Source organism: Motacilla alba, chromosome Z (assembly GCF_015832195.1).
Source record: "Motacilla alba alba isolate MOTALB_02 chromosome Z, Motacilla_alba_V1.0_pri, whole genome shotgun sequence".
Lineage (NCBI taxonomy): Eukaryota > Metazoa > Chordata > Aves > Passeriformes > Motacillidae > Motacilla > Motacilla alba.
Window position 1 is genome coordinate 26,089,131 of NC_052046.1, and position 26,954 is coordinate 26,116,084.

At 38.7% G+C, this 26,954-nt stretch overlaps 1 protein-coding gene across 10 annotated transcripts in view; it reads left to right on the top strand.

Moving 5' to 3' along the window:
* The window catches only part of ADGRV1 (adhesion G protein-coupled receptor V1), a 245,452-nt gene that overhangs the window by 183,989 nt on the left and 34,509 nt on the right, over window positions 1–26,954 (top strand). For all 10 annotated transcript variants that reach the window (XM_038125098.1, XM_038125089.1, XM_038125088.1 and 7 more), the window contains one exon: window positions 24,498–24,614. In XM_038125098.1, coding sequence (XP_037981026.1) covers window positions 24,498–24,614 — 117 coding nt within the window. The remainder of the gene's footprint in view (window positions 1–24,497; window positions 24,615–26,954) is intronic.

The window sequence follows — 26,954 nt, forward strand, 5'->3', positions numbered from 1 at the left end:
GGGCATGAAAGATATCTGTATGGTGGCATTCATGACAGATTTATTACAGCGTCTTCAAACTGACAAACCAGCCTCCAGCTGTGAAGCAATTCTATTTACCGACACGCATTTTTAAATGTGAAAACCATTTAAATGTACTGACTAGACAAAGCTAATAATATTGCTTCTATACTGAAAACTTCAAAACATTTTGTACCTTAATTGTCTGATTAACTGGCAAAAATATTTAAGACAAATGGAGAATTATTTAACTTGGCTGATAGCTGGTAGTTCTTCCTACAGAGAACACAAAAGATTCTCAAATGTAAATAACTTAAAACTCCATGTAGAAAGACTAGCACCTCTCTGATGAGCATAGGTGCCAAGTGCACTCACAGCATGGCACTGTTTTTACTTAGCTGTCCTCCAAGAAAAGGAAAAATTATTGGGATAGTTTTATATAATATATATTGGGAATGAAACCCTAAACTTATCTATGCATCTAATAATTTAGTAATATTTGTTTTTTGGATGAAAGTCTGTTGTGTTTTTTAACCAAGATACAACACAGTTTTGAACATTCTGTGACATTGCAAAGGGCTTTTTGTCTTAGAGGATAGTCAGCTTGAGAATTAACTCTTTACTGGGTTATTTGAACATGAAAAGTAGCTGTCCCAACTCCAAAATACCAACTTGTTGAGGGCAATGGTAGTACTTCTGTCATAATTTTTAAGAGCTATGTAACCTTTTATGCATGGTTCCTCAAAACATGAATAATATTAATTTTCAGTGTCATTTGAAGCCCTGTCTAGGTTACTTTTTTATAGCTTTGTAGCCCTTTGCTGCATCTACATCTGGTGTTTTTATACTTCCAAGTATTTTGCTTCTATGCCTAATTTTAATAAAATATTTTGATTGTTAAACTGGATATCAGGAAGAAAAGAAAACAAGGACTTTAAGTCAGGGAAGATGGTGGGGAAAGAGAGAACAAAGGAGAAGCCAAAGAATATTCATTTTGAAGTCAGCTTCTCTGTAACTCATACTTTGACAGTCTGGCTTAATTCCTTTGTTAGGGTCAGTTCAGGACTAGAGAAAAAAGGGTTTTAGAAGAATAAAAAATATGGAAACCTGCTTGACTGCTCTTGGAGCATAGAGCTTGAGAGGTCACTGCCCAGCAGTGTCCTAATACCAAGTGCATGCTAAAACCGTGTTCTCCAAGTTTTGTGGCTTGGCAACCTTTCAGAGGTGCAGCCAGCTCATTAACTGATTTTCTCAGTCCTGCACAAAGAACGTAAACAAACTCCATTTCAAAAATGTCTTGTAACCATGGGACTTGAACCTAGAAACAGCTGGTCTTCAAGAAAACAGGTGGGCTTCAAAGATTTCCTTCTGAAGGACATAACCTATTACTTTTTCTCTCCTTCTGTGCTCTGATTTAGACTTTCTAGAAATACTGCATTGCAAACTCTCCAATTAGCATCCCTCCAATCCTCTGCAACTTTATTTCACCCTGTAATTTTTTGTTAATGCCTCTTTCCTCTCCCACCTCTGTACCAACCATTTAGGCTCATCACAAAGCAAACAGCAGTTTTGGTTTTGCTTGGCATGTTCTGTCATGTTTAAAAATAGTGGAAAAAAAGTGCCTTTGCATGAAGGTAGATATTTGCAAAAGCACTTCCTGAGACTAAGAAGTTGTCTCAGGGACAACCGAGGGAATGAAAGTAATATAATGAAAGTTTCAGAGCACTACATTTCTGGAAGAAGATAGAGATTAGTGTAATAAAGTTACTATAAACAAAAATCAAAACTGGGAGATAAACACTAGAAAAATAGCCCTATAAATAGAAAAATGTTCTAATTTCCATCTCACTTTTATGTCATTGCTGTTGAACTGCTTACTTCAACACGAAATAAAATATGTCTACTATTCTGTCAAATAGTAGAATAGGATAATAATCTGCTGTTTGGTCTTTATGTAGTTCATAGTAATCTCTTCAGAATTGTCTTTGTTTTCACATACTCACTGTCATCAAAGTATTACAGAATACCGTACAGATTGCCTCCTGATTTTATTTTATTTTATTTTATTTTATTTTATTTTATTTTATTTTATTTTATTTTATTTTATTTTATTTTATTTTATTTTATTCCTTAGACTTTTTTGGTGGTTTTATTTTTGTTGTTTTGTTTTCATTGTTGTTTTTTATTTTAGTTTACTAGTGAAAGCAAACACCCTTTAATTTTGTTTGAAAGACATGTAGTGTAAGTTAAGGATTTTGAGAGCAGAGTACTGGCTACTTACCCATGGTCTTGGTTGGGGAGCAATGAGTTAATACTCCTTGTAAAATGATCAGTTCATTATGTTTTTTCAAGAACTTTGCTGACATTAATCTTGTCTGGGTGGAGGGGGGAGGAAGTTATAAAATTAGCCAAAGTATACTTGAATACAAAGAAAAGATCACTATTTATATGTGTAGCTGGAAAAAAAAAATTATTCCCAGATAAGCCTCCTGTAATGTAATTTCCATTTCTTCTAACTTGAAAGATGAACTAAAACCAAAGGGGGGAGGTTCAACAAGACCATTGGCTGGGTCCTGCACTTTGGCCACAACAACCCCATTCAGAGCTACAGGCTGGGAATGGAGTGTCTGGAAAGTGGCTCAGCAAAAAAGTGTCTGGGGGTGCTTGTCAGTAGCTGGCTGAACATGAGTGAGCTGTGCCCAGGTGGCCCAGAAGGCCAACGGCATCCTGGCCCAGTCAGAAGTAATGTGGCAGGGCAGTGACTGTCCTACTGTACTGGGCACTGGTGAGGTCACTGAACTGGATTCAGTTTCAAACCCCTCAATTTAGGAAGAAGATTGAGGTGCTTCAGTGGGTCCAAAGAAGTGCAATGGAGTTGATGAAGGGTCTGGAGCACAAGTCCTGAGGAGTGGCTGAGGGAGTTTGGGTTACTTACTCTGGAAAAAAGGAGGCTCAGTGGTGACTTTATCACTCTCTAACACTCCAGGTTTTAGCCAGGTGAGGGTCAATCTCTTCTCCTGGACAACTAGCAACAGGATGAGAGGAAATAGACTCAAGCTGCACCAGGGAAGGTTCAGGTTGGCATTAGGAGGAATTTCTCCACAGAAAGAGTGATTAAACATTGAAATGGGCTGCCCAGAGAGGTAAGGCTGCCCATTTAAGGGAAGACTGGACTTATTGCCATGGTCTCATTGACATAGTAGTCTTCAGTCAGAGGTGATGTCAGAGTTATTTTCCAGCCTAATTGATTCTGTGATTATGTGTGATTCTGTGATCCTGTTATAACAAATGTAATGGTGCACTAAAGTATAGTAAATCATAGGAATTGCTGAATTTCTTGGGAAATGCTTGATGGCAATCTTGTTCAGGTTTATTTGCTTAGTGACAAACTCACTAGAGTTTGATATGATGATGATTTACAGTTGCTTAGGTGACTTTCACTTTGACACAAACAGATGTGTCCACTGAGAGGCAGTCTTTACCCACACTCCAATCCAAATGCTCACAAGTTTCACTCATGTGGGATTTTTATACTTATTCCATGTGGATTTTATTTACAAGTAATTTGCCTAAGGAGACCATGAAAGGGAACGTCATATGTCTCTAAAACATTTTGAATTGATGCTCTGTAATAAGCAGTCATATCAATAGCTCTAATATGGTACAGATACTAGCAAACAAAATAAGTAACAGTGTTGAGACTGTGAAAGGGAAAAACTATGAACAGAATTTTGGGATTTTTGTTCTGAATTGATACTAATTTTTGTAACCTTAGAGCTTTATATTTCTACTCAACACTCAAAAATGCAGTAAAACATAAAAATATAATACCTTCTTCAATTGCATAAATTTATGATTCACAGTGACAAAAGGTTTAAATGACTAATCCTGTAGAGTGAAAAGTAGAACTTACATTTTCTGATTACATTCACATTGCTTCCAAATAAGACTCCAAGTTTTGCTGCTGTCTGTCTGCAAATCAGAGAAGTGAAGGACAATCTTCAGTGCGTGATCTGGTCTGTATAGGAAAGGTTTAGGGTCTGTGTAGGAAAGGTTTAGTCTGGCATATGCTGTACATCCAGTCTTTTAAACATTTACCTAATTCTGTATTTTCAGAATGTGACTGTTGTGTGTTTACATCCAGTCAAAGGCAGAGATATACACGTTCAGAGGGATATGCAAACGATTCTTGCAGTAATACTGCTATAGCTACACTTTGCTCACAGCACAATTTGTAGGTCAATATGTTTTTTACACTAGCAACACAGTTGGACAACCTTGGTAAGGCTTCTAATTTGCCAACATTTTTGGTGATGAAGAACTGAAGAAGCAGATAGCATTCCTCAAATTCTTCATTTCTTTACCAATTAGGTACTTTACATAAATTTTCAACCTCACCAAATGGCCAGTCTTGTCCAAAGAAGCCATTGTGAAAGTCTGCAATTGCTGTGAAATTTTAGGAGCTCCCTATATATTTTTTTAAATTTTTTTTATCCTAATTCTTCTTAAGCTCTGTAATGCCTTGGTCCACTTGGCAGGTTTAGAGGAACGTTTTTTGACTGTGTCCAGGTGAAAACAACAAAATTCTGAAGGATTTCTGGAGAACCAACAAAATTCTCAGGAGGTTCAAAACAAATTTGTACTTGCAAACTTTATAACATTGAGGTAGAATAAGGTAACTTGGCAAGTTTTAAAACAATCCAGAGAAAGTAAAGCACTTCACCAACTAACTTATTGAAATATAACAAGGCACTTAACAAGTCATTGTTTGGAATTTTTATAGTCTAGCTTACTAGACTACTTTTATAGTCTAACTTACTTTTATAATCTAGCTTAGTCTAGCTATATTTTGAGGAGGAGGAGGAGGAGGAGGACGAGGAGGAGGACGAGGAGGAGGACGAGGACGAGGAGGAGGAGGAGGAGGAGGAGGAGGATGAGGACGAGGACGAGGACGAGGAGGAGGACGAGGAGGAGGACGAGGACGAGGAGGACGAGGAGGACGAGGAGGAGGACGAGGAGGAGGACGAGGAGGACGAGGAGGACGAGGAGGAGGACAAGGAGGAGGACGAGGAGGAGGATGAGGAGGAGAAGAAGAAGAAGAAGAAGAAGAAGAAGAAGAAGAAGAAGAAGAAGAAGAAGAAGAAGAAGAAGAAGAAGATTGGAAAAGGATGGAAAGAGAGAAATGTGTTTAGTTGTTGCTGATATTGGAGACAGGCATATGACAAAACACACCAAGGATCATGTGACAGCAGCCAGCTTTTATTGAGTGCTAATCTCCTTATATAGAGTTGGAGGTCCTCATGGTTAATCCTGATTGACCGAGCCAATTGCCACCTGGCCAACCAGGCAATAGCTGCCCATGTCCCCAATAACCTAGGCCTTCTCCCCAACAGCCCAGATTGGTCATCCTATGTAATCAAAGTAATTACATAATTAGTTATATAATCAGTTATGTTTGAGTTATAAAATTATAGTTAGGGTTACTTATAACTGTGAGGTCTTCAGGTCAGCTGTTAGCCACCACATATAGTCACCATGTGTAATCCAGTCACTATATGTGTAATCCAGTGTGGTCTCAGCTGCTTTTGAATCCAGGGCAGTGGAACACCTGAATTTTGCACACGTGTCACCATTCTTTTATCTGCTCCTGTTCACTGGTACTCTCCTCCAGGCATGCAACTGCACTTTAATGCTTCCAGCAGGGCCACATGGTCAGCCTGGAGCAGGCACCAGGGGACCAGGGCAAGCAGTGGCTGTCTCACCAACAAGCTTAACTTTGTCCTCCCCTAATTCCTGCCTGGTTCTTTTGAACAATTCCACTGGTATCCTAAAAATTCCCATCCAGGTGGCCATGCAATGTGGAAAATGAAGTATATGAACCTAATCTTACCCAGGAACATTTTATTCATCCGGCCATGGAAAGCAAGGATATGCCTGTGAAGTCCTTCCTAGCAGAAAGGGTATAAATATACACTTGCCCTGCTTCAAACTGGACTCAGGGCAGCTCTGTTTAGCTTCAGTTAAGAGTAGCATTGTGTTCAAACTAATGTGGGGCTTGGCCTCTCAACAAGACTTATTTTCTCAAGTATTACACAGTGTTAGCCAAACTATGCAGCTTTTGATCTGGAGCTAGCTCATATTCAGCTGCCTTAAAGCATAAGGCAGATGAAGTCACATCTGTGTAGAAGATACAACACAAATTAAAACTGGCCTTACACAACATGGACATTGGCCATGCATGGCAGAAATTCTCTCCTCACTGTGCCAAAGGACCTGTGGACATGCATTTGGGCTATTTGCAAACATGGCTTGGAGGTGGGTGGCATAATGGGGAGGTGGAGGGAGCGAGAGTGTTAGAAGGTGCTTCCACAGATGAGAGTAACTGATGAACTAAGGAAACTGTTGGTTTTTTTTAAATGGCAGAATTCAGTTTTGCTATGGTGTCAAAAGTAGCATGTAATCAATGCAAGTTTAGAGCTCAGAAGATATTTCTGTGATAGTATTTGACTGCATGAACATATAAAGAAGAAACAGAAAACAAAAACATGGTGATGAGGTAATTTCAGTTAATAAATGAATAAGCTGCTTTATGTACATTTCACCTTCTGGTTTTGACTAATTTAACACACGAGGGGTATGAAGAGAGCACTTGCTATAATTAGTATAGTCAAGCATAGAAATCATTTGGAACACTTAGTCACAGCAAAACCATCCCTGTTTCTGAAGGAACAAAAAAAATGTTGAAACTAAGTATAGGAATGAACTCTATAAGGAGACAGGTTTGACATGTGTGAGTGTTTAAGAAAAATACTCTGTAATTGGCTGACATTTCAATAAAATATAAGGAAAATATCACGTTCCTAGAAAAAGAGAGGTTGCAGAAAAAGTGCTTTTGTTCCTGTCTTGAAGGTAAATGTAACCACATTGCTTTAGAACTATCAGTTAAGCAGAGAGGGTATTTGCTTTGTTTCATGTGCTCCCATACACAAAACAGTTCTGCTCAGCCTGTTCTCATTGTATATGTAATCTAAGTATACACTTTGCAAAGCTGGTTTTCAGAGCTCTGTGTTCTGTCAACTTCTTTTTGCCTACAGAATTACCCCACATGCATGAGAAATATTCATAATTTTGGGCCTGCTGTGCTTTAACAGCTCTAAGTTTTACAGCAACTGACCTGAAGAGGAGCTGCAGTCATCTGAGAGAAGGAATGTAAACTGGTCTAGGCAGCTATCAGCTTACAAATAACTCTTTTTTTAAAGAAGTTCCTTGATTCTGTTGTATCAAGTAAAAAGTAGTCTTTGTGCAATGAGTGGCAGGAGCATATCCAGTATTTAAAACAATCCCAGAAAAAATTATTATTAAGCCATAGGTATTTATCCTTCTCATGCTGAATGCTGTATGTGAGTTATGATTTGAGAGAAATTCTCCAGTGCGCAGCAGTATACAGTACACATTCTATGAAGTCACAGAAGATTTTCTATTCTTGTGGCATTTTTTGACACTCAACTAGTGGCACATGGAGTGGTCTGGATATCAGTTTAACTGATATTTCATTAAAAATACAGTGTGATCATTACATATGACAAGCTTTCCTCACTGTTGTAGAATGTACAGTAGAAGATGTCATACTTGAACCTGAGAATACCTTAGTGTCTTAATCACCTGTTAAATATTTTATTGTTGAGAAACAATTTTTGTGCAAGAGGGTTGGTTGGAAAATAATTTGAATTGGTTTTGGTTTCTTTTTCTAGTTTCACTTTGACACAATAAAACTGAAAGTGGTTTGGAAACTGCTGCCTTGTTAGGAATCATATTGATAGGAATAGGCACATCCATTGGGTCAATGTGTGGCTCTGAGGCTGATGTAATTTGAAAAAATTGGGGCTTTTTAATTATGGGATAATCTATTCCACACCTAGTCTACTGACATGTGGTAGGATACACCTTTATCAGAAGGAAGAAAGAGCTCTAGCACAGTAGGTAGTGGAGTTCATGGGCAGAGCTTTAAACTAGCTTGGAAAGGGAAAAATACCAGGCTCAAGTGGGATCTCTCAATCTGCTTCAGGAGGTGTTGGCTACAATGTACAATGAAGGATCCGTGGGTTTTGGGCTGTAAATCCCCCCGGCTAGTTTGGGATTTAAGCCAACACGGATCCTACATAGATGAAGCAAAGGACAAGAAGTGCTCTTTCTCACGTGGTTCTGATGTCCTGTTTTATTAGCTGGAAAGCGACACCTGCATCGTAGACCATCCAGGTGAAAAAAGAGACCGAATTCCAAACCCAAGGGACTTTTATATCTGCGGAATGGGAGGCAGGGACAGAAGGCCGCAGCCAATGGAATACCAGTGAGGAGGGGTGAAGGGAGGGGCTACAAGGGACAGATCACCTTACCAAGGGAACAAACCACCTGAGAGAAAGGGGAACCATTCATGTAACATAACACCCAGTGCAGCATCTAAATAACTATTCAGTGCATCACAACAGTACCGCACGTGAAATCTTTCTACGGTAATGCACAGAACAGTGAGGAACGCTGTTCAAAGAGTTCAAGGAGGAGTTCAAGGCTTTTGCTGGATCCCAGAGATTTGACATCACTGGCATAAGTGACAGAATGAGTCCTGTGATTGGAGTTGGATGGTTCCAGGCTCTGCAGGAGGGATAGGTAGGGCAGAAGAGACTGGGGGGTGGCGTTGTATGTAATAGAAGGGTTAGAATGTATGAAACTCACAGCTAGTAGTGCAGTTGAGAGCCTCTCTGTTAGAACCAAGGGGCAAACAAATGAAGCGACAGTCTACTATAGATCTCCTGGCCAGACTGTGCAACCCTGGTGTATGGATAGACTGGGAAATGAGATGCTGGAAAGCAGTGCTGTGGAAAGGGCCCTGGGGGTCCTAGTCAATGACGAGTTGAACATGAGTCAGAGCCAAAATGCTGGAAATACCCTTCCCAAGATTGCACCTGACTGGGGTGTCGCATAACTTGAAGGACAAAGGGACAAGATGGTGTCAGATCCCTCCCAGGAAGGCAGAAGCTTACAGAGCAGTTCCAGCGGCAGATGAAGACAGCTCATCCAGGGTCAATGCCCTCCTCAGCAGGGAACAGCAGGGTGGGCACAGCAGGTAAACCAGTGGGCTGGACCCATTCAGTGCTTTCTTTCCGCTACTGGGCGCTGCTGACAAGCCACCAGCAACACAGACCAGAGCGGGACTACTATTTGCAAGCAAATTTACTTAAAAAGAGAAGATAATGTGGTAATGTGTTCTGTATTCTCATTATATATATGGAAACTATTATAAAGACATTATATTATGTAGTGTTCATTAGAAGTTCTGGACCCTAAATATCAAAATCTTGTAGCAGGCACTACTGAGTAATTTTTCAGACCAATTTCATAGGCTTGTGCTCTTATTCCAGAATAAACACTAGTGTATTTTAAATAACTTTTTGTGTTAAAACAATTGGAATAACAATAATTTTAGGAATAGCTGATTTTCTCTGTAGTTCATTTTCACGTTGGCAGAACCACAGAGCACAGGTTCTAGCTAGATAAGGAGGTTTATCTGTTTCTGTTTGAAAAAGTGATTCAGTCTGTACCCCTGAACAAAGTCCATGGCAGGAGGATTCACCTTCTGAATTCGATAAATACTTGAACCATTTCTGGATTTTATTTTTACAATCGTGTGTGTACTAAAAGTTATACTTAATACTTAATCAATGCTATTGCTTTGGGGTAGGTACAATGCTAGAATCCTTATCTTTTTGGCATATTTAGTGCATTTGTCTTTGTTTGTCTGTTTTATCTAAGTTAATAGCCAGAGCACTAGTGACCCAGTTGTTTCTCCCCTTTGTTTAGAGATGAGATGAGTCTATAAAGAACAGACAAACTATGCCTACCAAGACATTATTTGGCTATTTAATAATCTATATTAGCTGGCATGGTCCCAGTGACTTTGTTATACACATCTGAAAGGCCCTGTCTTCAAGTGGTATCACCTTAAATCTTTGCTGTTTGTTAAAGCCCATGCAATTTCTAAGTGGCATTGATTATTACGGGCTAAAAATTCAATCTTTCCATTAGCACAACAAAATCTAGTGGGTTTTTTGGGTTTTTTGTGTGTTCTGTTAGGTAGGGAAGCCTTCTGCTGCTCTGTAGTTTGAAGCCTTTTGCCCAGTGAAAACACTAAATAAAGTTTCCTGTATCATTAAAAAAAATACAGATCACAGAATCAGTTAGGTTTGAAAAGAATCCTAAGATCATCAAGTCCAAGTTTTGACTGAACACCACTGTGACAGCTAGACCATGGCACTAAGTGCCACATTCAATCTTTTCTCTAACACCTGGAGAGGTGGTGATTCATCCACCTGCCTGGGCAGTCCAACATCTTATCACCCTTTCTGTGGAAAAGTTCCTTCTGCTGTCCTACCTGAACCTTTCCTGCTGGATTACCTATTAGCCCTTGTTGAAGAATGCTTTGTTTGTAAGTAAACGTTATGTAAATGTGCTTATGTTTTAAAAACTTCTGGCAAAACCTGAATTGCATCAATTAAATATTCATTCCTCTCACACCAGACTTAATGTTAGGATAGCTCTTCCAACTAATAGATGAAGACAGATCCCACGGTCTTGTAAAGATCTCTTTCTATGAATGTAAACCTCAGGACATTTTTGAGACTGTAGACAGCATACCAACAGAGGTACTGCTGAGAATAATAACCAGTTACTATGACCAGCCTTCTGTTAGGAGTTGCATTTTTAGTAGACCTGTATTTTGATCTGCGTATGCAGCCACTGATTCTGTAAATGTCTCAGATTACCTCAAATAAGGAGTTTTTGCTTAACCCATTGTCTTTTAACTGAAAAAATAAAAGGAAAAACCCCTCAAGATGATTTCAGAGCTGTATAGAGGAGCTAATATTTAGGCAGAGTTTTGCTGCTGAAGCATTATGAAACCACAAGACACTCTTTGGAATTACATCTTGGTTATTTCTTATTTAAGAAGATGAATAAATAGTTATAGAATCATAGAATGATTTGAGTTAGAAGGAGCTTAAGGGTTTTTTTTTATTTTCAACCCTGCTGTTGTGAGCAGAGACACTCTCCACTAGAGCTGATTGCATTCCTGTCCTCCAGCATGTGACTACAATACACAGCTTATCCTTCACAATTGACTAGCCTTGTGGAGGAACATGAGATTCCTTTTCTACTATGCTTAAAATACTTTCCAATGCTGCATGCTGATTGTATCCTGACCCCAGTTTATGGTGAGTCTGCCCTACCTACCCTGTGCTGTGACTACTACTGGGGGAAATCTGCAGGCAAGCAGGTGGAGAGTTTGCACGTTACTCCAGCCAACATCTAGGTTCTGTGGAGTAATTTTCTGATTGGAAGGGACCTGCAATAATCATTGAGTCCCATGGCCTGATCACTTCAAGGACAAGTAATTGCTCAAGCATTTTTTAAGGGTGTTTTCCAAATCCCTCCTAAACACTGATAGGCTTGGGTCATTGACCATTGGACATGGGACACTGACCATTCCAAACTATTTACACAAAGGATCAGAGGTCATCAGATGTTTTTCCCTTGCTGTAATTTTACTTGCCCAACATTACATTTTGTTGGACCTGTATAGAGTCCTAAATTCAGTTTAGAGTTTATAAATGGTCATGTCATCAAATTTGTGTGTACTTTTTGCTGGAAACTTATACCTGAGCTTCAAGAAAAACTCGATCCAGAAATGTAGGAAGTGAGAAGCCATGTTATTGAAAGCTTTTCTTGATAAACCCCATAAGTAAATATAGATCCAAACTGAGGAACCTCTACAGTAAATTAATATGTCATGGCAGATCTTCTCAGGGTCTTATCTGAGCTTCTAGACAGAAAACAATATCACACAGATCTTACTGTAGAAAATCAAAATCCATCAGAGGAGCTTGTTTTGGACCTGCCAAACTAGCACATTTGGAGCAGAGGTCTGAGCTCTGTGTGAGTACTTGAACCTTGGAGACTGTAGAGAAATTTTTGATAGTTTTGCAAAGAAGATTTTTCAGCTTCTCTTTGCAGCATTACATTAAAACTATTATGTTATTGTGAATCTTGCAGCAGGACAGGATGTCTGGCTCTTGTTCTGTAATGAGTAACAAAAACAACATGTATCTTTGCTGCAGATCTAAATGAAGGTGATAACAAAAACTTTTTTTGAGGGTACTTTTTCTGAATCTGGTTTTAAAACCAAATGGGTTAGGACCTTCTAAGAGCATGTTAGTCCTTATTTTTCCTCAACATATTTTTTATAAGGTACAGTATGATTGGAGCAGAAGACAAACTGTTTTAGAGGACCTCATGCAGTTGCATGCTTGTGTCAGGCTTGTTTTCAGGAGGGTGTGAGCTACCCCAGTCTTTCCCCAACAGCTAACTTCAACTGCATAGCCAGCTGTGTGCTGCTGTGCTCTGCATCATGGTGCCTCACACCCTCCTACCTCTATCCTGCACCCTCAGATTGCTACCTCCTTGCTCAGAGAAGCAAAAAAATATCCATGTGCCTAAAAATGGGAAGCAAAGAGGGCAGGGATTGAACACAGCATGAAACCAGCTACCTTCCTGCCCAGCTGGGGGAAAGGAATGAGTAAGATATGGTTACTGATGTCTAATCACAACTGAAAATGATTGCCAGTTCTGCTGCTTAAAAAAGTGTAAACATCTTTACAAAAGCACTGTGGGACACTGTTGTAAATATAATTCCAGCATTTCAAGGTATTTCATTTCAGTTAGCTGTTTGGCTTTTCTTACAATGTCAGTTTACAGTGATAAAGAATAAACAATCTAAGTAAATAAATTGTAAACATAAAATAGCTCCGAAGTATAAAAATGCACACAAATTATAGAGCAAGACTATGGCACTGCTGTTCATAAGGTACATATTTTTTAATATGTTTGTTTACTGACTTATACTGAAAATACAAATAAAGCTTAACCCACATATATTTTTTCTGTGATGTCAATTACAAAGCACTCCTCTCAAATAAACCACTTAATGATCAGTGAAGTCATTTAGCATTCACATAAATTCACAAAGGAACCTTAGCTGCTTATTAAAAAATATTAATACAGAATAAATATGAAATAAAAAGCTAGTTATGGAACTTTTCACCCAGTTATGTACTATGTTTTGAATCTTCTGACTTATATAACTTTTTTCTCTGTGCTCTGACACATGCTGTATGTTGTATTGTTACTATTTCCAGAAAGAGTGGCTTAGAATATTTGCTGGTGGCCATGAATCTCTCCAGTTTTTTGTACATCCCTTGTTGGTATTTTTGTCCTGGCATTTAATATCAGAATATGAAACACAAGAATACTTGACTCACATCAGTGCTGTCCACTCCAATGAAGCAGCAGCAAAAAGTATGATTCATATGCACTATCATTGAGCAGTGTCTGTGGGTTCAAGGGGGGAACCCCTTTTTTTAGTCATATAAAGTAAAATCAAAGCATAAGAGAGCAGTTCAGTGAAGACATGAGGGTTTAAATGTGTTTATTTTCCTTCATTATTATTCATTGCAATTAAATCCAACAAAAGGAACAGCACTTTAAATTATGGTCTTGGTTCTGTTCCTCTATTGAGATTGGGTTGGTATAATCATAGATAGCATGTGGTTGGGCTCTTTATTTTCTCTTCTTTTTTAATATAGATCCATGTAAACCATCTCTGTAAGGCAGACAATCTCCATTAAGACAATTTAATAAAATTTATAAAACACAAAGAATTGTTTAACGTGAAAAGAAATTAGATGGCCACTGGTAGGATCCATTTCAGTAAGATATATAAGAACCCATTTCTGTCTAGAAGAAGAGAAGGTCTAAAGCTTTGTGGGTTCGTACTGTGAAACAGCATTTTAGATAAATAGCAAAAATGTGGCATAAATATACTGACATGTTTCTCACAGGCACATTCCGAAGTGTTTTAAAAGAGTTGACCAGTTGCTCTATGGGTTTCTCTAGATGGGCAGGATCTTTTTCTCAGCTGCAGGAGGCAGAGTGCTTCCTGCTGAAATGGGAAAGTAAAACTATTGTGAGCAGATTTGTCAGACCTTATGCCTATGCCCTCTTCCATGGCTAAGTGCTTGCTGTTCAGCTGCTTGATGCTTTTATATTTGCTGGGGTTAGCTTCTCCACAGCTCCTCCCCTAAAGTATTGCAAGACGTTATTTTTCTTTTTTCTTGACCCATCACAGCATGCTGTATTTTTGTCACTTATGGCGACTAGGAAAGATTATTCTTCTCAGATTTATTCTCCCCTTGTGAAAACATTTTTCAGTTATTAAAACTATAAATTATATTTTACTGCTTTATTCATTTTTTTATCTTTTATTTTACTTACTCTCTCAGGGTTTTAACACTTGCACTATCAGTGTTGAAACTTCCTGGTTTACAACTTGTATGGCTAATAGTGCATAGACTTGGTTCTTTGTAAAATATTTTTTTCAGTATTTATGGCATTGTCAGGCTGAAAAATTGGGACAGAACATTAAGACAGACTGGTTTAAGTTGATTGGAACATGGTAGATCAGTTATCTATGGTTTTTAAAAGACAAACCTTCTGGTCCTTCTCACTGGGTGTTGCTTTTTCTCTGAATGGAAATAAAATTTGTGATATGGTTTGCCACAAAATGCAAGGAAAAACGTTTTCTTTAGGTTTTGTGGGGTTTTTTTGGGGTGGTTTTTTTTTTTCCTTCATTTTTTGTTTGTTTGCTTGTTTGTTTTTAAGGAATATTCTTTCTTTTGTCACAGTGCTTCAAATTCATCAGCTTCATTGCAGCTCTTTGAACAGGTCTGAAGTGTTGTCACATAAACCACTTAAAACCAGTACTTTCCAAGCAAGTTCAAACTAGTTTTGAGTCAACTCCACTGTCTGCATTTCCAGACCACAAGTCAACAGCTCATCTATGAATATCTTACTAGAGAAAAAGTCAAAGTCCACGCAGACACATAGTCCAGGTGGACTTAACTAAAGTCCAGGTAGACAATATATGCTGCTCTCTCTTCATCTACCAGGCCACTGACTTCATCACAGAAGTTTATCAAGTTGATCAAGCATGACTTTCCCTCGATGAAACCATGCTGGCTACTTCTGGCAATTGTCTCATCCTTAATGTGCCTGCAAATTGTTTGCAGGATTTGCTGCTCCATCACATTCCCAAGGGTAGAGGTGAGGCTGACCAACTTGTAGCTGCCCTGATCCTCCTCTTTGCACTTCTTGACCTTTGCTTTCCTCCAATCTTTAGGCACTTCCTAGTCACCCTATTGTTGAAAGGTTATCTCAAGTGGTGTTGCAATGACAACAGCCAGCTCACTCAACACTCATGTGAGTATCCCATCAGGTGCCATGGTCCTGTGTGCTAAATTATTCCCTGTCCTGACCCTCTTCCACAAAGGGTATATCTTCCTTGTTCCAGCCTTATCCACTAGCTTCTGGGACATGGCATCCCTGAAGGTTGGTCTTACTAGAAAAGTCTGGGGCACAGTATTTAGTATTTCTACATTTGTTGCAAAAAAAAGATAAGATTTGTTTCCTTATTTCATGTGTTGTATTCTTATTTTAAAGCCTAATATATGGTAGTGTTTCAGCACTAACCATGACAAAGTGGAATTACTACTGCTTTATATTGCACTTGTTTATTTTTCATACATAGTTCTTACTCCAGTTTTCAGACAACTTACTTCTCTGTTGATTTTTTTTACGTGATTGGTATGGAATTTCTTCAGTCTTCTGGTCTTTCCTTTTTCTCTTTTGTACAATATTAAAAAGGCAACTTAGACTCATTGTTTTCTCTGTAAATTTCTGTTATGAGGCCAAGTTAAGGTCTGCTAATTCTGAACTTAGAGTTTAATAAATTTTTTAATAATTAAAAAGCTCATTGAATTGCTCACATCATCTATAGTTGGTGTCAGTGAATAAACTTTGTACATTTGGTTTGGTTCACAATAATGTTGTCTTCTTGTGTGGAATTTTTAATGTTGGTTGATTAGTTGGTTGGTAGGTTATCAGTGATGATGAGAGAGATGGGGAGGCTCTGAGATGGTCAGAAGAATCCAATCCTATTGTGGACTACATATGTTTGTGGACTATTTTAGGAAGACTAGTAATGTTTTATTACAATGATTGGGTTAATCATCACATAAACAAACCTACACATTTTACAACATCTCTTGCTTGCGGAAGTCTTGATGTAATTTTCTTTTCCAGTAAGTCTTGATTTAATCTTCAGCTAGTCTTGATTTAATCCTCAAATTTCTGTTTGCTCTTGCTAAGGCATCCTGATTACCAAATCTTTTATGCCAATAATGTCCACTGTCTTGTGTGCCCCTATAGTAGGTGAGTGGGGGTTTCTTTTATATAAATGAAGGGAGAATAATGTAAAATTTCTCGTAAAAATTTGCAGTGAGGCAGGAAAAGTAAATGCATTAGATGTGACTCCAAACAGAAAAAAGTTCAATCTTCCCACCATCAGTGAAGATGGTGATATTAAAGGTCATCACTGAGATAAGGTCAAGATGGTGTAGAGTTAGTAGCATGGAGTGAAGGTAGTGGACACCAAGAGAGAAGGAACATTCAAAGGATAGGTGCATTCATAGTTTGAAACAGAAAAGCTCCCAATCATAACTTGGACAAGACTTGTAGAATACCTTGCAGCTCTCACAGCAAGTGCTTTTAAAAAATCTTGTGTTTCTGAGTGCCAGTATGTGACTGGAAAACAATTTATTAAGAGTAATATATAGTAAAAAATAATTAATATTGGCAAGTGGAGGCCCATTAATACAATATCAGAAGCATCTAAGAGTTAAAAAAAAAACCTGTCAATAGTCAGTAGTGATAAATAAAGGGGGGAATGTGCTCACGTGTGCTTATACTTAGATCATAGCAAATTAGTCTGATAATTTTCTTTGACAAGAATGTGTCACATAATTAGTAAAATAATAATGGGGGAGGATTAGCCTAGGAACTCAGATCTGAGAAGATACAGACTAAGCAGAAAAGACAACAACGAGAGAATGACAAAGAGAAATATTGCACTGGTTCTAAAGCCCTGGTTTGTGGGACAGAGAATAACATGCCCAGCCAAATGCACCAATGGTGGGAAGTAAAGAAGCGCTGACACTAAGGGGTAGTGAAGTAGCATATAGAAAGCTGTGAATAGCTTTGAAGACTGAAGAATGAAATAAAGGAATATTTTCTAGAACAAGTTGAACTGTCATAACTTGTAGGCTAGCAGCAAAATTCTGCACCAAGAAGTAGCTGATTAAAAATAGGAAGGAAATCTGTGTGTACCACTGATGATCACTGGATGATGATCACTGAGTGATGATCACTGAGGTATTACCATATATCTGCCTAAAAAGACAACTGCATCCTGGGCTGCATCCAAAGCAGTGTGTCCAGCAGGCTGAGGGACAATATTTGGCCCCTCTGCTCTGCTCTCATGATACCCCAATCATGCCTGATGTTTCCAGCCCAGAAGGGGCATGGACCTCTTGGAGCAAGTCCACCAAGATGATTAAAGGGATGGAACATCTCTCTTATGAGGAAAAGCTAGGAGAGTTGGAACTCCTCAGTCTGGCTTTAGGGTGACCTAATTGTGGCCATCCTGTACCTGAAGACAACACACAAGAAAGATGGAGAGAAACAGTTTACAAGAGTATATAGTGACAGAGCAAGTGGAAAGGACTGAGTGTAGATATTAGGAAAATATTATTTGCTATGAGGGTGGTGAAGAACTGGCACAGATTGCCCAGAAAAGCTGTAGCTGCCCCTACCCTGGAAGTATTCAAGGCCAGGCTGGATGGGGTTTAAAGCAACCTGGTGTAATGGAAGGTGTCAGTGCCCATGGCAGAGATTTTGGAACTAGATGATATTTAAGGTCCCTTCCAAACTGTTCTGTAAATCTGTGACTGTGATCAGAAGTTTTTGCATGGATATAGGGAGATAAGGGAAGTGCTGGATGAGAATCATGTGAAACCTCTACAGCTTTTCACCATCCAACCCTAAGTGTTTTTATGAAGGATGGAATCAGGGTGTCACCAGAATAAAGAGGGACAATGAAATTGAAACAAGCTGCAAAGACTTGTTGCACAAGGACAAGTTTTCAAATGTGTGCGCATACATTTCAGTATGTAGGGTTACTGTGAGAAACAAGGTAAATTGATCTAGGCAGATGCTGTATTCATGAGCTAAACTGCTTTTCCTATCCAGGTCAATTTAGGCATCTCTACAGAGTACTTGTTGTGCAGTGGCTCAATTAACCCTGAAAAAATGGAGCCTGAGGGAGAGTACTACTGCTTTCTCTAAATTCATGATAGTACCAACCCCAAGGAGGAGGAAATCTTGTGTAGCTTCAGAAACTTACAACAGAAATAAAACCAGATATAAACTGACCATGAAAAAGTGCAGGCTGGAAAGTAGAAGCAGATCTCAGCTAGTAGAGGAGTGATGTTCAGATACAGCCTACCACTTGGAAACAGCAGTACAAAAATACTCTTCATACACATCTTGGTTTGAAAAGACAGGTGTCTGCTAAGGAAGGTAGTAGCCTCTCTTGAAATGGAAAAAGTCAACCTCCTCCCTCCAAATTATTATAATTTTGAAATTAAGGGGGCTCTCAGACAAAGACATGGGAGTAGGAATAACAGTTCTTTATTAGGAAAAATAAAAATGCAGTAATACAAAACAACACTGACAGAGTGAAATTACGACCTGACATCCTGTTGGTCAGGGTGTTGTTAGCAGACTGATTAAATTGTGGCTGCAGTCCTCCTGGAGTGACAGGTTCTGTTGAAGCCGTGATCCTTTAGAAGGGTGTAGTTTTTCTCTGAAGGTCTAGTGGTGGTATAGATGGGCTTGGTCTTCCTCTGGGAATCCAGTGGGAAAAGGCTGCTCTTCTGGGAATGCAGGGGGAAAAGGCTACCTGTGGTGTTCTAAATGTCAGATTATATCCAGGTAGGAATGCTTGGCTCCTTCCCCTGGGCAGAGCTTCTCATAACAAGATGATGTAATTTTATCAGTCATGTAGTGAGACTCAGTGGCCCATTAACAGAAGATACCTCCCTGGAGGGAGGATTGGTTGTGGAAGAGATAAAGAAAACTGCCCCACCTGGTTTTAACAGGTGGTCCAATTAACAGAAAATAACTGCCCCACCTCTAACAGATGGGAATAGAATACACACCACTGGCCACATCTTTGCAAACTAAGACAATACAGGAACATATAATTTTGTAAATCATCTCATGTTATTCATTTATAGTTTGGTGTTATATAGTTATATAGGTGTATAGATGGAATTGCCTGGTAATAATTTCCTTCAAATAATTGGTAGATAATTGTCTTAAATTTTTAAAAGAATTGCAGTGTCCTTCAATTAAATGACTGTCAGATGGGGACCCTGTCAAAGAGGTTTTTGGTGTTATATGGATGTGCATTTATTTATCTTATTTTTTAACTTATTTTTTTTCACTTTGTCAAGGGGCCTTTTGACTTATATGCTATCACCATAATTTTCAGTGTGGTATGGAACCATCACAGTCAAATTATTAAAAGTATCAGCCTGCTACTTGAGGTATTTAAGGAATTATCTATTAACTAATTTTGGGTCAAGACTGATTTGGAGGTTTTCAGTGCTGGCTGAATGCCAGTGTACTCACTAGAATATGCTTACTTATTTTTTTGCTGTGAGATTGAATTAGGAGAAAGGCAAAGCAAGCTCAAAACTTTAAAAGGATATGAAGAAAGCTTTATTAACAGCGACTTAAAAAAAAAAAGAATAGTAAGAATCAGAATAAGACCATTAGAACATTTTTCCTCCCTCCTACAACTTTTCATTCTCACTAACGATGTACAAAAACAGTTCAGTCAGTTTATCACTTCTAGAATAGTCTTTCTTCAGTTCACTTAGAGAGAGAAGTACCTCTTGTTAATTTATGGAGACTGTTCCACAAGAAAATAGTTCTCTCGTGGTTTCTAATTTTCATGAATAGCAGCCGCCCTGAAAATCTGCAATTGTGAAGTTCCTCCCATTTTTCATGGTTTTTCCCACAGCTGTGTTTATGGGCCGTATCAAGTTATGGGGTACTGTTTTAAAGATGAGCTGTTTGTAAGCAAATGTTCTCTCTTTATCTATCTCTGAGATCATCTTCATCTCTGTGAACAGAGATCTTTTCTCTCCCTGAGGGTTCAGGGTTTTCATCATTCTTCTCTCTTTCTGTTCAAACTTCTCAAATTCACAGCTATTTCAACATTTCCTGCTTCAGCACAGGTTTGAACAATCCATCCCCCTATTTCTTCAACAAGTTACAGGGAAAAAAAGAGTCTGATGTGTCAATTACATTCTTCTCCATAGCTTTACAAGATGATTTCAGCCCCAAGATCAAGGCATCTCCTCATTCCTCCCATGTGGGACTTGACTTCCTCTTCACTGACCTCGATGTCTTCATGTTGTTCTTCTACAGGCCTGCACTTCGATCTTTTCTCTTACTTGGGGGAGCATTGAAGCACTGAAAGAGTTAGTATCTCACCTGGGGCCTGCAGATGGTCGCCTGACCCCAGCTGGCGGCAGCTTTCGTGTGGAGCTGCAGCTGGGCTGGAGAGGGTGGCTAGGATCTTAGCAGCCAGGCCAGAACTCAGCAGCAGCACACCAGGGCTGATGGCTTCTCCTCCTCCTAACCAGTGGTTGCGGGCAAACCCTAACAGCAGCAGAATCTTGCCCAAGTCGGCCTGGCCCTGGGTGCTCCTGAGGCCCAGAGGACCACAGCTCAGCCTGGGCTGGTGGCAAGGCAGGGCTCAGTAGTGGCAAGATGTTAGAAGCCACAGCTGTGGCCCAGTCTGGCCTCAGCCCCATGGCCTCCTGTCCCCCTGTCTGACAGCCAATGTGGCGTAGTGGGCTTCCCAGGAAGGGGTGCTGCCCTGCAGCAGGGGCTGCCTGGCCTGGCCTGGCCAAGACAGGGGCCAGGCCAGCCTTGTTACCTCTTCCAGACTAGAAGGAAAAGAGACCCTCCTGGGCTTTTTTCATCTTTAACATGTGTCTTCACAGAGGCATGTACAGTTTTCTTAGTGGTTTAACAGATTGTCTTGAAGCTAATTTCTGTTTGGTCTTTTTGTCAGGCGTGGAGGAAATTGCTAGCAGCTTCTTTTAGAAAGTCACTTCCATGAGTGCTTCCAATATAAAACCACCAACCACAACTGATCACCCAACAAGAATGAGGAAGAAGCATTATGTTATCATTTCAGCATAGAACTAAATGTCAGTATATAAGGATTGAAAAGGGCTATTTAAACTGTATATCTCTGTAAAAGGAGCTCTGGATAATTGGTATGATAATGACCATATATTTTGAAGATCCAAGAGTGAACAACTTGTTCCAATAGATGGCACATATTTGTAGCTTGTCCCGGCTAGGTGGTAACAGGCAGCCACAGCCCCTCTCTCCTTCGCTGATCCCCAGCTGCCAGGAAAGGCAGAGCGCAAAAACAGAAGCAGCAGTCATGGATCCTGGGGTATTTTTATTTGATGTTACTGTTCCCCTTGGCTTCTCCAGGACCCCAATCTCGGGGCAGACAATACCTTATATACTGGGGGAGGGTCACAGGGGAGGATACAGAATTCAACAAATCAGGAGAACTAGAGATAACAAACAAGGCAGGCATTCTAATATCACTCAATGAAGAATCCCAAGGGAAAAGAACAGTTTCAGTAAACTAATGAAGTTTAGAGAAATACTAAACTGACAGAGAAGTTTCTCAAGAGAGGGTAGTTTTTAGGAGGAGAATGGCATTTCCTGCCAGGAGGAGTAAAGGAAGTTCTGGAAAAAGGGCAGAGACCAAAGGGCAGCACAAGAAAATTACAAATCAAACAACAATCATATTAATAAGACAAAACACACTACAACACATATTTTTGTTACTAAAGTAATATGTTCCTTGTTATAAAAGGCTGCAGCCTACAGTTAATAATTAAGTGAGGCACAGAAGACAACATGAGGCAATTAGTCTGAGGAACATTTTATTGGGAAGGCATTTATTGGTTTGCGGGGTTTTTTGTGTTGTAAACCAACTCTTATTTGTAGTTTCCAACCAAGATACAAGATAACAAGTCTATGAAAATTTTATATTTTTACCTTTTTTTTTTTAAATACTCCAAGGCCACTAAGTACAGTGTAGCTTAGCTGAGTGATTACTCCATCCATATTGCTGTCTTGTTTCTTTAAGAAAAGTCAGTTTCTGTCAAAGATATGCATTTTTAGCACATATTTGGACTCTTTGCATTGTTTTAATTGGAAAACTGTTGATACAGTGATATACTCCTCTTTTTTTAATGTGCAAAACCTTATTTTTCTTGAAGCACAGGAGGGTGTTAGGAATTTAGTTTCTTTGTTAAAAATGTAAAATGCTTTCAAGCCAACATTCAGTCCAAAAGGGGTTAAAAATATATTTCCAGAACTCCATCAATCTGCTTTTGTGTTTGCATCCCCTATTTGACTCAAGCCTGGCAATCTGTCCTTGACATATACACAAGCATTCAGAGAGCAAAAGGTTATAAAGCCTTTCCACCCAGATGCATGTTGTCAGTAGAAACATTTGCTCAAGTCTTAGACAAATTACTACTGGTAATGTTTGAGAGAGCTGGGGCTGTTTCCACAAACACTTCTTGTTTATCCCTCATGGCTGGCAGCTTTTGCAGACATATTTCAGTTGTGTGTAACCCACTCCAGATGATGGCATTTCTTTCAGCAGTGCCAGAATTTGGCAAAGACCAGTCTTTATTAATCTGTGTGTTAACCTCTTAATAACTGAATGGTTATGTGGCCATGCTTAGATGTTGGTTCCCAGCAGAAGCTGATAAATACCACATATGTTTGGGGTTTTTTTTCCCTTGAAATGCTTTTCATAATTATTTTTAGTCCACTTGTTTCCCCAGTTGCTCATTGTTATTCTTCAATTTCATGGTGAGGTAACATTATGCTGTCTTTATAAGGGTACTTTTATGATAAAGAGACTGTGTAAAGGTTATTCAGTATCATATGAATATTTTGTTGCAAATACAGTGTCCATATGTATCCCAAATCACTTAATTTACTTTAACTTTCTTACCTATCCCATCTCTGATTTTATATACATGAAATCTGTGTCCAGAGCCCATTACTTTCTGTTACTAACAAGTCAGTGGGCTGTTGGTCAAAAAAGTAGCACTTTTTGTCAGGCAAAGAGAAAATGATCAGCACAGTGGACGAGTAGAACCTTTCTTTATGGTTCACCTTTAGTGAACACTTTAAGTCTTTTGTGAATTTTGCTTGTAGAGCCATTTCTTCTGTAAAGAAATGCACAGAAGACAGAACTTAAGGTTTCTGAGTTGTGTTTTAATTTAAAATGCTATGTTGAAATTGTCTAGCTGCATTCATTGCAATCAGAGTTGGAATACCTTTATTCCTTAGACAATGCATTGGCTACTTATCCAGCCAACATATAGTCCTTTGACATTTGGCATATTTGTGGAAAAAACCCAAACTGCAACTGCCTTGTGAATGTGAAATCCTGGTATGGTATTAGGCAAAGGAATAGTTGCTTCCTCCCTTTTGTCCAGTATTGCTATTAGGGGATGAGGTATTATATTCCTACAAATCTGACAGCCTGAAGACAGTTAATGCCTCAAGTTTGTTTATTTCATAAAATATATGGATTTATTTAAATCAGAAGACAACATCTCTCTTAGTCTTATACAGGAAAATCTGCACCCCAATTGCAAAACCTGTGTCTAATATTGCATGGGAACAATTTTAAACAATAAATATTTGGTCTCTCTGTAGTCTTGTCATATAAGGGCGCAGTGTGTGGAGAGGCCACTGCCTGAACATTGGTACACCACTTAAGGATTTACACATGTGCCACCTGAGACTGTCACTGCTGGGACTGGGGTCCCTTCACAGCAGGCAGCTCTAGATGGCCCATAGGTGCCTCTCCTTATTCTTTACCCACACATACCCTCTCTCTCAGGTGTGCTTCCTCATTCATTAAGCTTTACCTTTGGTTTCCCATAGCAGAGTCTCAGGTGTCAGATTTGTTAAAAAAAAAAGTAATTTAAGAGTGGTACAGCACCTACTAGCTGGCAGAGCATGGGAAATTAAAAAGCCCTAGACTTTGGATAAACATCATCTAGCAACAACAAAAACATCAGTGCAGTATCAATATTCTTTTACATTCCAGCCAAAAAATATATCTAGGTGTAAAACCACAGCTTGTCAACTAAGGCTTGAGCAAATCCAACTGCTTTAGGGGTTGACAGTGTTTAAGCATTCTTTTAGGTGAATATTAAATGTCCAAGATATCTTTCCTGAGTCTCTGAAACAGTAATTTAATGGATGTTTTACTTCCAAACTAATTTTTCACCTTATTGTTAATATTAAAATCTTTCTGTTTAATTCCAATATGCATGTATTCTTTTTTTCCCCATCAGGTTTCATTTCTGGCCTCTGCTTACATAAGCCAGCATATCTCAGAGGAAAGCTGCTTTGCCCTTGCATCTGTTACCCATTACCTTTACCTCTGCCAGTTCAGCTGGATGCTTATTCAGGTTGGTTTCTTAGTCCTTTTTATCATTTCCCAAAAATACCTGTAAAAGTAACTGATAGTTAGATTGTATTTCTATTATATTACAGTGCATCTATATACATATCTGTATAACTATATATAAGAGAGATATAGAGTGGTGAAATTGAACGCTGCTAGAAGGCTAAAACTTTAGATGACTTTTATTAAATCTACAGTGTCACAATTCCAAGGGTAAATATACAAACACTATGAAGACTTTTTCCACTAATTTCCATTACAACTATTTATTCTCAGAACAATGAAGAATTGTCTCAGAGCAAGGAAGAATTATTTTTCTTACTCTTAACAGTTTTTCTAAATGTCTCTTATTTGGTCTTTTGAAGCAGTCTCTTACAGGTGGAGTGTAAATGTAAACTACACTGTAATTTCTTGAGTCAGTGGCATTTTAGTCATTAAACTTGTATAACATGACAAACATACCTTCACAAATTTGCATTAAAATACACAATATATGTAGTCATAATTATTGCCAGAATTTTTATAGAATCATAGAGTCATTTAGGAGAAGCCCTCTAGGATCATCAAGTTCATCTGTTAACTCAGTACTGCCAAGTCCACAACTAAACCACGTCCCTGCATCCTTTTGTATAGACTGAACACCCCCATCTCCCTCAGCCACTCCTCATCAGTCTACTACTCCAGACTACTCACAGCTCTGTTGCTCATTTGATATATTACAGAACAGTAAATGGTGGAAAAAACAATTGAACTAATATGGAACTCCATGAACAATCAAATTAGTTACGGAAAATTACTAGTTGTAAGTTAGTCAAAGCAACAAGCTGCGGGGTTATTAGAAAAATACATTAATGTGCCCTCCTTCAGAATAGTATATTTAGCACCAGTATTTGAGTTAAGTGATTTATTTTTCTGTTATTTTAAGAGGATTTGTCCCAAGCAGGTTTATTATAGCATACAGCTTTATATATGCAGCTCCATATCTTACCGTACAAATCCTCCAATATGCAGGCTGTCAGACCAAACCAAGAGTAGCAAATTAGGCTGCATCTAAATGCAACTTCCTTTCCCAGTAATATTCATTAATGTAATATGTGGCATTTTCCTGGAATATGTCAGGCTCATATTCATTGAGAACCTTAGCGGCCTCTCCGACAGCTCAGCTGTGCTCATTAGTCTTAGCATATAGATGACCTCAATAGAGAAACTTGTTTGCTTGGCAGATGATGTTCTTGTAGGTTAACTACTCTAAATTATTTTGTAAACTGTAAATTGTATTCTTCACAGTTGCATATGCACTTTATTTCTCAATTGCTTCAGAGCTCTTCACCATTTGCTAATTTGGACAAAGTAACATTTTTCTTTTTTACAGGGATGCCTCAAGCTTTGGCAATTCAGTGTTTGATAGTATTTCATTCTATGTGTTTTACATTGCATTAAGTTGCAAAAATTACTTATAATGGCAGTCAGAAAATTTGACTGTTAATAGTTGGTCATTTTTATGTCTGTAGTTGAAATCCACTGTTATTTTTTTTAATATACTTTTGTCAAATCCTAAGAACTTGCATAATACATTGCATTTAGTGGAGCCTCAGGCTTGTGTTAAACATGAAGGCTCTTCATGGAAATCTGACAGGACAAAAGTGCTTAAGAGGGAATCCATCAGCCTGCTGAGTAATGAGCTGCCAGGAGTAAAACTCAGAATGAAGATGATTCTTCTTTTTGTAGATGCAGGTCTTCAGCTGAGAATAATTCCTGAACTTTGAAAAATCCAAAAGGAAAGAAATAATCTGAAATATAGATCAACCCAGTCCTCAGCTACAGTTTGCTCCTCTTGACTGGGAATAGGTCTTGGATTTATATATCTCATTATGGAGTGAGTAAGCTGTATCAGGGCACAGGAAGGAGTGCTGGGGACATCTCTGTGCTTGAATTGGTGACAACTGTGGAAAAGCTTGTGGATCCAAGGGGAAACCACATTGATTTGGGAAGTCTGGATGCTACTTCTGTTTGAAGAGCAGTGTTAAAAGTCTGGGAAATTAATGTTTGTATTTCTCAGCATAGTTTACTTTATATGTATGACTTGATTTGAAAAGCAGAATTCATAATATATTTATACTTAAACGGGACTTAAATACTTATGTCTGAAAAAGAACAAAAATACAGGAGAAGATTCTGTGTCCTTTGTGCAGTCACTCTGCTGTTTATGAGGCTGCATAGCATAGTGCATATGTTTGATCATTCACTTACGTCATACAAATCTGCAAATGGCTGCCTTGATCACAAGATACAGAAATGGGTGAATATGATAATCAAGCAAAAGCAGCATTCAGGCATATGAAAC